We start from the raw sequence: 10264 nt of genomic DNA, 5'->3' as shown, positions 1-10264 counted from the left end.
AGGAATGTGTACGCGGCCGCCATGCTGGAGGCGGGGTCACCAGGTAAGAGGAGTGGGAGGATGTAGAGGGATGTGTACGCAGCCGCCATGCTGGAGACGGGGTCACCAGGTAAGAGGAGTGGGAGGATGTAGAGGGATGTGTACGCGGCCGCCATGCTGGAGGCGGGGTCACCAGGTAAGAGGAGTGAGAGGATGTAGTGGGATGTGTACGCGGCCGCCATGCTGGAGGCGGGGTCACCAGGTAAGAGGAGTGGGAGGATGTAGAGGGATGTGTACGCGGCCGCCATGCTGGAGGCGGGGTCACCAGGTAAGAGGAGTGGGAGGATGTAGAGGGATGTGTACGCAGCCGCCATGCTGGAGACGGGGTCACCAGGTAAGAGGAGTGGGAGGATGTAGAGGGATGTGTACGCGGCCGCCATGCTGGAGGCGGGGTCACCAGGTAAGAGGAGTGAGAGGATGTAGAGGGATGTGTACGCGGCCGCCATGCTGGAGGCGGGGTCACCAGGTAAGAGGAGTGGGAGGATGTAGAGGGATGTGTACGCGGCCGCCATGCTGGAGGCGGGGTCTCCAGGTAAGAGGAGTGGGAGAATGTAGAGGGATGTGTACGCGGCCGCCATGCTGGAGGCGGGGTCACCAGGTAAGAGGAGTGGGAGGATGTAGAGGGATGTGTACGCAGCCGCCATGCTGGAGACGGGGTCACCAGGTAAGAGGAGTGGGAGGATGTAGAGGGATGTGTACGCTGCCGCCATGCTGGAGGCGGGGTCACCAGGTAAGAGGAGTGAGAGGATGTAGAGGGATGTGTACGCGGCCGCCATGCTGGAGGCGGGGTCACCAGGTAAGAGGAGTGGGAGGATGTAGAGGGCCGTCGGGATGTGTACGCGGCCGCCATGCTGGAGGCGGGGTCACCAGGTAAGAGGAGTGGGAGTATATAGAGGGCCGTCGGGATGTGTACGCGGCCGCCATGCTGGAGGCGGGGTCACCAGGTAAGAGGAGTGGGAGTATATAGAGGGCCGTCGGGATGTGTACGCAGCCGCCATGCTGGAGACGGGGTCACCAGGTAAGAGGAGTGGGAGAATGGAGAGGGATGTGTACACGGCCGCCATGCTGGAGGCGGGGTCACCAGGTAAGAGGAGTGAGAGGATGTAGTGGGATGTGTACGCGGCCGCCATGCTGGAGGCGGGGTCACCAGGTAAGAGGAGTGGGAGGATGTAGAGGGCCGGCGGGATGTGTACGCGGCCGCCATGCTGGAGGCGGGGTCACCAGGTAAGAGGAGTGGGAGGATGTAGAGGGATGTGTACGGGGCCGACATGCTGGAGGCTGGGTCACCAGGTAAGAGGAGTGAGAGTATGTAGAGGGCCGGCGGGATGTGTACGCGGCCGCCATGCTGGAGGCGGGGTCACCAGGTAAGAGGAGTGGGAGGATGTAGAGGGATGTGTACACGGCCGCCATGCTGGAGGCGGGGTCTCCAGGTAAGAGGAGTGGGAGAATGTAGAGGAATGTGTACGCGGCCGCCATGCTGGAGGCGGGGTCACCAGGTAAGAGGAGTGGGAGGATGTAGAGGGATGTGTACGCGGCCGCCATGCTGGAGGCGGGGTCACCAGGTAAGAGGAGTGAGAGTATGTAGAGGGATGTGTACGCGGCCGCCATGCTGGAGGCGGGGTCACCAGGTAAGAGGAGTGGGAGGATGTAGAGGGATGTGTACGCGGCCGCCATGCTGGAGGCGGGGTCTCCAGGTAAGAGGAGTGGGAGAATGTAGAGGGATGTGTACGCGGCCGCCATGCTGGAGGCGGGGTCACCAGGTAAGAGGAGTGGGAGGATGTAGAGGGCCGTCGGGATGTGTACGCGGCCGCCATGCTGGAGGCGGGGTCACCAGGTAAGAGGAGTGGGAGTATATAGAGGGCTGTCGGGATGTGTACGCGGCCGCCATGCTGGAGGCGGGGTCACCAGGTAAGAGGAGTGGGAGTATGTAGAGGGCCGTCGAGATGTGTACGCGGCCGCCATGCTGGAGGCGGGGTCACCAGGTAAGAGGAGTGGGAGTATATAGAGGGACGTGTTCGCGGCCGCCATGCTGGAGGCGGGGTCACCAGGTAAGAGGAGTGGGAGTATGTAGAGGGCCGGCAGGATGTGTACGCGGTCGCTATTCTGGAGGGGCTCCCGCCCGCGGGGTCACCAGGTAAGAGGAGTGGGAGGATGTAGAGGGCCGGCGGGATGTGTATGCGGCCGCCATGCTGCAGGTGGGTTCACCAGGTAAGAGGAGTGTGAGTATGTAGAGGGCCGGCGGGATGTGTACGCGGCCGCCATGCTGTAGGGGCTCCCGCCCGCGGGGTCACCAGGTAAGAGGCGGCTGGTATGAGGTCGCCTACATTCTCCCATCATTGGATGTATAATCTATTCCATCACTGTGTGTCTCCACAGATGGAGCCGATAGGAGATATCCCCGTCCTCTGTATTCCCAGGACTGTCTGGAGGAAGATGTTTCGGAGAACTGGCAGGTAGATTATGCTGAGCCCTGTAGTGCATCTATATAGGGGGAGGAGCTTTCTGGCCCTGTGCTATATAAGGGGTGGAGCTATGTTTCCTGCTCTACAGAGGGGGTGGAGCTATGTCCTCCTTCTCTATAGAGGGGTGGAGATATAGTATTGCTCTATATATCTTTTCTCCGGAAGTCATAGATTTCGGTTAGATTTCCCGCTGCTCCGCCATATTGTCCTGCTGTATCTCAGGTTTGGAGCTCTCTGGTCCTGCTCTATATAGTGGGTGAAGCTCTCTGGTCCTGCTCTATATAGGGGGCGGTGCTTTTTTGCTCCTGCTCTATATAGGGGTGGAGCTCTCTCTATATAGGGGGTGGAGCTCTTTCCTCCTGCAGTCATACATTTCGGTGTCCGGTTGGATTTCCCGCCTCTCCCCCATATTGTACTGAATTCTTCCATATGACACATCAGGGTGAAGATGATATAAAAGTGAAGGTAGAAGAAGAGAGGATGAGGGGCGATCACCCGTGGAAGAGTGAGGTGGAGGAGGACGTTCCCGCAGGTAGGTGATGATGAGATGCGAGATTCCTTATGGTTGGGTTGTTCCTTAGCGCTCTACTAGCCCCTCTGGCGGTGATACATGGTGTTATGTGCCCGAGGGGCCGGGAATGTATAGAAATCCTCCCTGGCTCTACTATGGGTCTGGAAGGGAGGGGGGGCTGAGTTCTGACAGCATTTAAACTGCATAGTTTCCTCCCGACCTTGCCAGTGTATGTTTGGTCTCCAGCTACACCTGCGTTACCTGTGTTTGATTCCCTGCTTTGACTCGCTTGCTTCAGACATGACTTTGCCTTCGCCTGACACCTTGTACGGCGTTCTCTTCTGTTACCGACCTGGATTGCCTCACCTGCTTTTGTGTTTGTTTGTTGTCTTGTATTTGTCTGAGTCTGACTCCTGCCCCGCATCCCTAGTGAGCCTAGGGACTGTTGCACAGTTGTCGCCCTAGGGCCTAGCCCAGGGCAACATGTAGGTAGGGACATGGGTTGCGGGTAGGACTAGGGACTTCCACCTGCCCGGCCTCCAGTCGTGATAGATACACTGGCCCACAGAGGGTCAGGTTATTATATCCGACCGTCTATGTTAACTCCTTTCATGGAGGCCATGTCGGCCTTGGCACTCCAGGTCCAGGCCCTGACGAACTTGGTTCAGGACCTGACTACCCATTTGTAGAAAAAGGAACAGGTGTTGTCTATGGCTCAGGTTCAGCCTCCCTGTGTTCCGCTGACCATTTCTGAGCCTCGGACTACGCTGCCTGATTTCTTTGCTCGTGAGTGGAAACAGTTTTTTTGCTTTTGGGAAGGCTGCAAGCTGTATTTTGATCTGCGACCCCACTCTTCTGGCACAGAGTACAGGAGACCCTCAAAACTGGGGTTTCTCTTTACCCTCTGACTCTCCCACACGGCAGTCTTTAGATGTCTTCTTTTCTGCTCTGGGTCAAATCTATGATGAGCCCGGCCATGCTGCCTACGCTGTCTCTCAACTGTTGTCCTAGCGTTAGGGTCAGAAGGTGGCGGAGGACTACTGTTCCCAATTCGGACAGCACTCCACTGAGTCGGGGTGGAACGACTCAGCCCAGAAGGGCTTGTTCTTGGCCAGCCTATCTGAAGGCCTCAAGGATCTGCTGGTAGCCCATCCTGAGCCTAATACCCTAGAGCAAGCTATTCGAGCTGACCGTCAACTGAGGGTCAGACGATCCGTTAGGACCAGTCCGGTCCGCCCAGCCACCTCGTCAGTAAACCAGACAACTTCACCTCTCTCCACTGAACCCATGGAACTGGGAATGATGTCGCCTAAACAGCGAAGGGAATACTGACTAAAGAAGAACCTTTGTTTGTATTGGGGAGAGTCTGGTCATCGGATGGCTATCTGCAGGAAGAAGCCTCGGCAGGAAAAACTTCCACTCCTGGGCAGTTGTCAGGAGGACTGTCTAGGAGATAAGGTACTCCCAGTTGTGTCTAAGATGTTCTTGCCCTGCACCTTAGATTTTCTTTCTCTCGTCAGGGCAAGCCTTTGTTGATTCCAGGGCCATAGCAAATTTTCTTAATTTTGATTTTGTGGCTCAGATTTCTGGTTCCTTGGTACGTTTAGATCTTCCGATTCAGGTTTCTGGGGTAGACTCCACTCCATTGTGTGCTGTTCTCATCAATCTAGCTACCCCAGAGTTAAAATTTACTGTAGGAGCCTTGCATACTTAGTCTTGCACCTTCCTCGTCATGAAAGACTTGTCTGTGAACATAGTCTTAGGGCTACCGTGGTTAAGGGAACATAATCCCATAATTAATTGGGACACTCTGGATCTGGTCAAGTGGGGTCTCCAGTGTGCCAATCACATGTGTCCTGTCAACTTAGATACCACTGTTTGTGAGGGTGTTGAGTTACCAGATTATATCTTCGAATTTTCTGATGTTTTCTCCAAGCAGCTATCTGAGGTTTTGCCTCCCCATAGAGATTTTGACTGTAAGATTGATCTGGGCCCAGGTGCCAAACTTCCTGGGACTAGGTCAGGGTCGGATCTACAACGTAACTGTTCCTGAGAGTCCATGAAGGATTATATTCAGGACAGTTTGGCCAAGCAGCACATCCGACCCTCTGATTCTCCTACTGGTGTCGGGTTTTTCTTCGTCGAGAAGAAGGACGGGGATCTCCGGCCCTGTATTGATTACAGGGAACTCCATAAGATAACCGTCAGAAACCAATACACCCTTCCGCTCATTCCCGACCTCCTCAATTAGGTTTCCAGGGCCCAGTGGTTCTCTAAACTCGACCTGAGGAGAGCTTATAATCTAATTTATATACAGGAACAGGATGAGTGGAAGACGGCCTTTAATAAGCCTCTTGGCCATTTTGAATACCTTGTTATGCCTTTTGTATTATGTAATGCCCCAGCCATTAGCCAAGGGTATATTAATTCCATCTTCCAGGATATGATGGGCGTGTTCATTATGGTGTACCTGGCTGACATCCTGATTTTCTCCTCTGACTGGGAGACACACCTTGTCCATTTACAAACCGTGCTGACTCGCCTTAGGGCTAACAAATTGTTCGCTAAATTTGAGAAATGTGTTTTCGGTGTCCAGAAAATATCATTCTTGGGGTACATCATTACACCATGCGATGTTCAGATAGATCCAGTAAAGGTGAAGGCGATCATGGAATGGGCCCAGCCAGTCACCTTAAAAGCTCTACAGCGCTTCCTTGGGTTCTCTAACTACTATCGTAAATTTATTAAGAACTTCTCTGTGGTAGCTAAGCCTTTAACGGATCTCACCAGAAAGGGGGCTGATGTGAGTGCCTGGTCTTCTGATGCTTTTACGGCCTTCTCTACCCTCAAGGCTGCCTTCTCCTCTGTGCCTGTCCTCATCCAGCCTGACCTACCCTATCCTGTCCATTTGTGGTGGAGGTAGACGCCTCCAAGTTGGGAGTGGGAGCGGTACTATCTCAAGGTCCCTCCACACTCACGAACCTTAGACCTTGCGCCTACTTTTCCAAGAAGTTCTCATCTACTGAATGAAATTACGACATTGGCAACCGGGAATTACTAGCTATTAAGTAGGCGTTTGAGGAATGGAGGCACTTTCTGAAACAAGCACTCCATCAGATCACTGTACTCATAGACCATAAAAAAAACCTCATTTATCTAGACTCCACTAAGAGGTTGAATGCTCGACAAGCCTGCTGGGCCCTGTTCTTTTCATGGTTTAACTTTTTGGTGACTTACACACCCGGCTCAAAAAATGTCAAGGCGCATGCCTTGTCTAGGGGTTTTGGTACCCCGGAATCTTCAGAGTCTGAGCCTGAGAGTGTTCTCTTCCCCCGGATGGTTCTCGCTGCTCTCCCCTCCAACCTTTCAACTTTTATCCACGTGGCTCAACACTCGGCCCCTGAAGCCCTTCTGGGAGGCAAACTTTTTATTCCATTGTCATTGAAGTTGAAGGTGTTAGAGGAGACGCATGGTTCAGTCCTAGCTGGTCACCCCGGTATCAAGGGTACTCAGGAACTACTATCCAGGATTTATTGGTGGCCTCATATGGCCAGAGATGTACGGTCATTTGTGTCGGCATGCCCAGTTTGCACCACGGGGAAGAGTCTCAGGAGACATCTTGAGGGTTCTCTTCTCCCTGTGCCCATTCCATGTAGGCCATGGTCCCATCTGCCCATAGACTTAATAACAGATCTGCCTCTCTCACATAGGAACCCGATCATTCGGGTCATAGTTGATCATTTTTCCAAAATGTCACATTTCGTTCCTCTATGCAAATTACCTGACACCAAGCACCTATCTGAACTGTTTATCAAAGAGGTTGTTCAGCTACATTGGGTTCCAGAGGATATTATGTCGGATAGAGGAGTACAGTTTGTTGCTCACTTCTGGCAAGCTTTCTGCAAAAACCTGAATGTTAACTTGCCTTTTTCTTCTGCCTTTCACCCCGAGTCTAATGGACAAACTGAAAGCATGAATCAAGAATTAATCCAGAATTATCCAGTTCTGAAACCATTTCAGAAGCCAACACTTTGCACCCCCCCCCCATGCAATCACTGGGTGTTTATTCTCACTAGCGTGTTCTTTTCTCTACCGAGTACTGATTGAACTACAGTACTTAGTGGATACTTTGGAGATCTAAATGGCCAACCACTATCTGAGCCCCCAGTGTACTTGCCCCCTTCACCTACTGTGTGCATGGTGAGCTGGAAGCACTGACCCTCTCTGTTCGCTGGCTGCACATCCCAAGCACTCGCGGGACCTCTCTCCTCTCATTCAGTGCAGCATAGACCCGCTATCTCAGATGGAATTATCTGCATGCTGTTTGTTCAAGGCATCAACATCCACACCATCCTGTGGATATTGGATTACTGAGGACCCTGCACACTGTCTGCTGTGTGGATGTCAGCCCATAGTCATTTTTTTTTCTTCTTAAAGATTGTCAAAAAATTGATATATTTTACCTTGCATAGTTTATACTGTGATTGGTTTCTATATGACCTCAATGTAAGCAGCACTCGGCATGAGCATTCCCCTATAGACCATCTTCGTCAATCTCCTTAAGTTGACTCAAGCAGGCTCTTTTCTCATACCCCCTTTCCAAGGATATAATCTGATATTTTTATGACAGAATCTCCCACTGGTAGGTGGTGGGGTGGGTTGGGAGGACTAAGACCAATATCAACAAGATTTTAAAAAAATCTATCTCTATTAATTCTAAAATTCCACCAATTTTACCAAATCCCAGACCACATGCATCAGATCTACACCATCCATGTAACATATCAGACAGTCTGAGTGTAATCTAATACCCATGTTATACAAATTTAATGGAGTCCCATAAACTCTATGCACTAAATACAATTGCGATACTCCTTGATTTACAGATGGAGATGTCATTGGAATAACACACAACACTGCGGCCCTTTTATCGCCACTAATGTGGCTGAAATCTTCCCATTTCTCTTTTACTGTAACGGTCCAGTTCTAGGTTGGAGTCACTAGGTTGTAGCCGGTGCAGATCGGTAGCGGGGTTGTGGAAAGCTGAGGTCGGTGCACAAGTAGTATCTGTTGTGGTATAGGAGGAGCAGGTAGGTAGAAGAGTCATGGAAAGTCAAGGTCGGTATACAAGTCGTGTCTGTCAATAAATGGAGGAGCAGGAAGGAGGTGAGCGAATAACCATGCACTGAAGGAGAGGCAGGGTCTCTAATCAGGAGTCAAGGGGGAGCCAAAACAAGAGCTAATCACAGGAGCTGGAAACAAAGGTAGGTTCAGCTGGGGAGCTGTCCAAAGGGCTGATGGCTCAGCAAGTAGTGCTGCTCAGCGCACAGGAGTTCCTGGGTTCTAATCCCGACAGTTGCCTCTACTTACAGGTGGTGAAACTCATCCATGAGCCTGGGAGCATGGATGTTGTGGGCTGATTCCCACGAATTCTCCATATGATACCCCTTCCATTGCACTGCAACCTCCTCTATGTGTCCTGGAGTCCAGGATTTGTGGGCCTTCACTGGTGGAGGAGGTGATTGGCTTCTTTCACAGACTGTATTCTCCTCAAACAGTTTAAGTAATGACACATGGAACACCGGATGGACTCTAAGTATGCCAGGAACTTTTAGACGGAAAGCGGCTTGGCCCACCTTTGTGGAAATTTGAAAAAGCCGGATAAATTTTTGTCCCATTTTTACAATTTTAGTCGATAGCCAAACCTTATCACTCATCTGGAAGGTAGGGGGATCTTTGCAGTGTCTTTCTGCCACCTTTTTGTAGTGTTCCTGGGCCTCAAGTAGCATTTTCTTCAGTTGCCTCTGAGTTTTCTATGACGTAGTTAGCCTGTGAGTAACCGTGGGAGTGGTAGTACTCGCCGGAAGATCCGAAATGAACACCGGATGTAAACCAGAGTTGGCAGAAAAAGGAGTTTGCAATGTGGTACTATGGAGTTATTATAGGCGAATTCTGCTATAGGTAAGTAGTCCATGCAATCATCCTGGAGGTAGGAAATGAAACAGCAAAGGTATTACTCAAGAGTCTAGTTGGTCCTTTCTGGCCATTGGACTGGGGATGGAAGACAAGTTGATAATAATCCTGAAGGCAGTACAAATGCTTTCCCAAAACCTGGAGGTAAACTGTAGCCCTCCATCAGAAACCACATTATCAGGAATGCTGTGCTGCCTAATTCTGCAGTCTGTTCAGCTGTGGGAATCTCGTTCATAGGAATAAAATGGGCCATTTTTGTGAGTTGATCCACCACAACAAAGATGGTAGTTATTTCTTTCAAAGGGGAAAGACCCACAATAAAATCCATTTATATTTATCCCCAAGGCCAGGAAGAAGTTGAAGAAGTCCTAACAGAGGAGATTGTGAGTCTTGTTTCGTGCACATGCTATACAAGAGGCAATATATTTTTTCACATCGTTCTTATAATTAGGCCACCAGAATGAACGAAGCAATAGTTCCAGAGTCTTCGTGACTCCAAGAAGTCCTGCAAGTTTAGAGTCATGGACAAGTTTAAGAACTTAAAGACAACTAGAATCAGGGTCATCCAATCTGTTTCCCTGCATATGAAACCCCTGCATAAAGGAAAGATCCCCATCCTTAGAAGGATGTTCAAGAAAAAATGTCATCTTGGTATCCATCTTTGAATCCTGAAAAAAATTCTCTTGAGTCAAGTTTCCGCAGAAACTTTTTTGGGGACAAGATGGTACAAGTCAGTATTGGACCCTTCCTCTAGCTCAGCCAGGATCCTGGATAAGGCATCGGCCTTGCCATTTCTTGAACCAGGCTGATAAGAGATGGTAAAATTAAATCTAGAGAATTAGGCCCAACGTGCTTGTCTTGCTGACAGTCTCCTAGCTGTGTAAATAAACTTTAGATTTTTATGGTCAGTAGGGGCAATTACAGGGTGATTGACACCTTCCTAAAGATGTCTCCATTCAGAGAGGGCAGCTTTAACCCTTTGCAATCCAATTTTGGATTCAGGGTTTCCTAGGGGGCTTTTTTCTTTCGGCCATTATACAATGGCCCTATCTGCTGGCTAGAACCAGTACTGCGGTATGGGACATGCTGGAGAGGCCCCCGACAACAGAGCGGCCAGTAATATACAGTAAGAATACTCTGCCGGACGTCTTCCGACATCGGAGCTGTACAGCTTTCAATTAGAATGTCTTCAGACGTCAGACAGTGGATTGAAAAGGGTTAATGGCTACCAGTTCTTTATTCCCAATCTCATAGTTCCTTTCAGCTGGCAACATGATAT

The 10264-nt window shown here is 50.5% G+C and overlaps 2 protein-coding genes across 4 annotated transcripts in view; one reads left to right on the top strand and one right to left on the bottom strand.

Annotated features, from left to right (window-relative positions):
• Positions 1 to 10264, top strand: part of LOC136617486 (zinc finger protein 84-like) — a 522213-nt gene that overhangs the window by 4793 nt on the left and 507156 nt on the right. The window contains exons 1-2 of one of the 3 annotated variants that reach the window (XM_066594265.1): positions 1117 to 2247; positions 2334 to 2492. Coding sequence is in view for 1 of the 3 variants with exons in the window: in XM_066594262.1 (XP_066450359.1) it covers positions 2416 to 2492 (77 nt within the window). In the remaining 2 variants the exon portion in view is untranslated. Of the gene's footprint in view, positions 1 to 1116; positions 2493 to 10264 lie in introns of those variants that run through there. The other 2 variants (XM_066594262.1, XM_066594266.1) reach the window with 2 other exon arrangements.
• LOC136618030 (gastrula zinc finger protein XlCGF66.1-like) overlaps positions 1 to 10264 on the bottom strand; it is a 461032-nt gene that overhangs the window by 323646 nt on the left and 127122 nt on the right. The window lies entirely within an intron of this gene.

The sequence above is a fragment of the Eleutherodactylus coqui genome, chromosome 1, assembly GCF_035609145.1.
Source record: "Eleutherodactylus coqui strain aEleCoq1 chromosome 1, aEleCoq1.hap1, whole genome shotgun sequence".
Taxonomy (NCBI): Eukaryota; Metazoa; Chordata; class Amphibia; order Anura; family Eleutherodactylidae; genus Eleutherodactylus; species Eleutherodactylus coqui.
The sequence above is the reverse complement of the archived record's forward strand: the minus strand, read 5'-3'. Positions and strand labels throughout refer to the sequence as shown.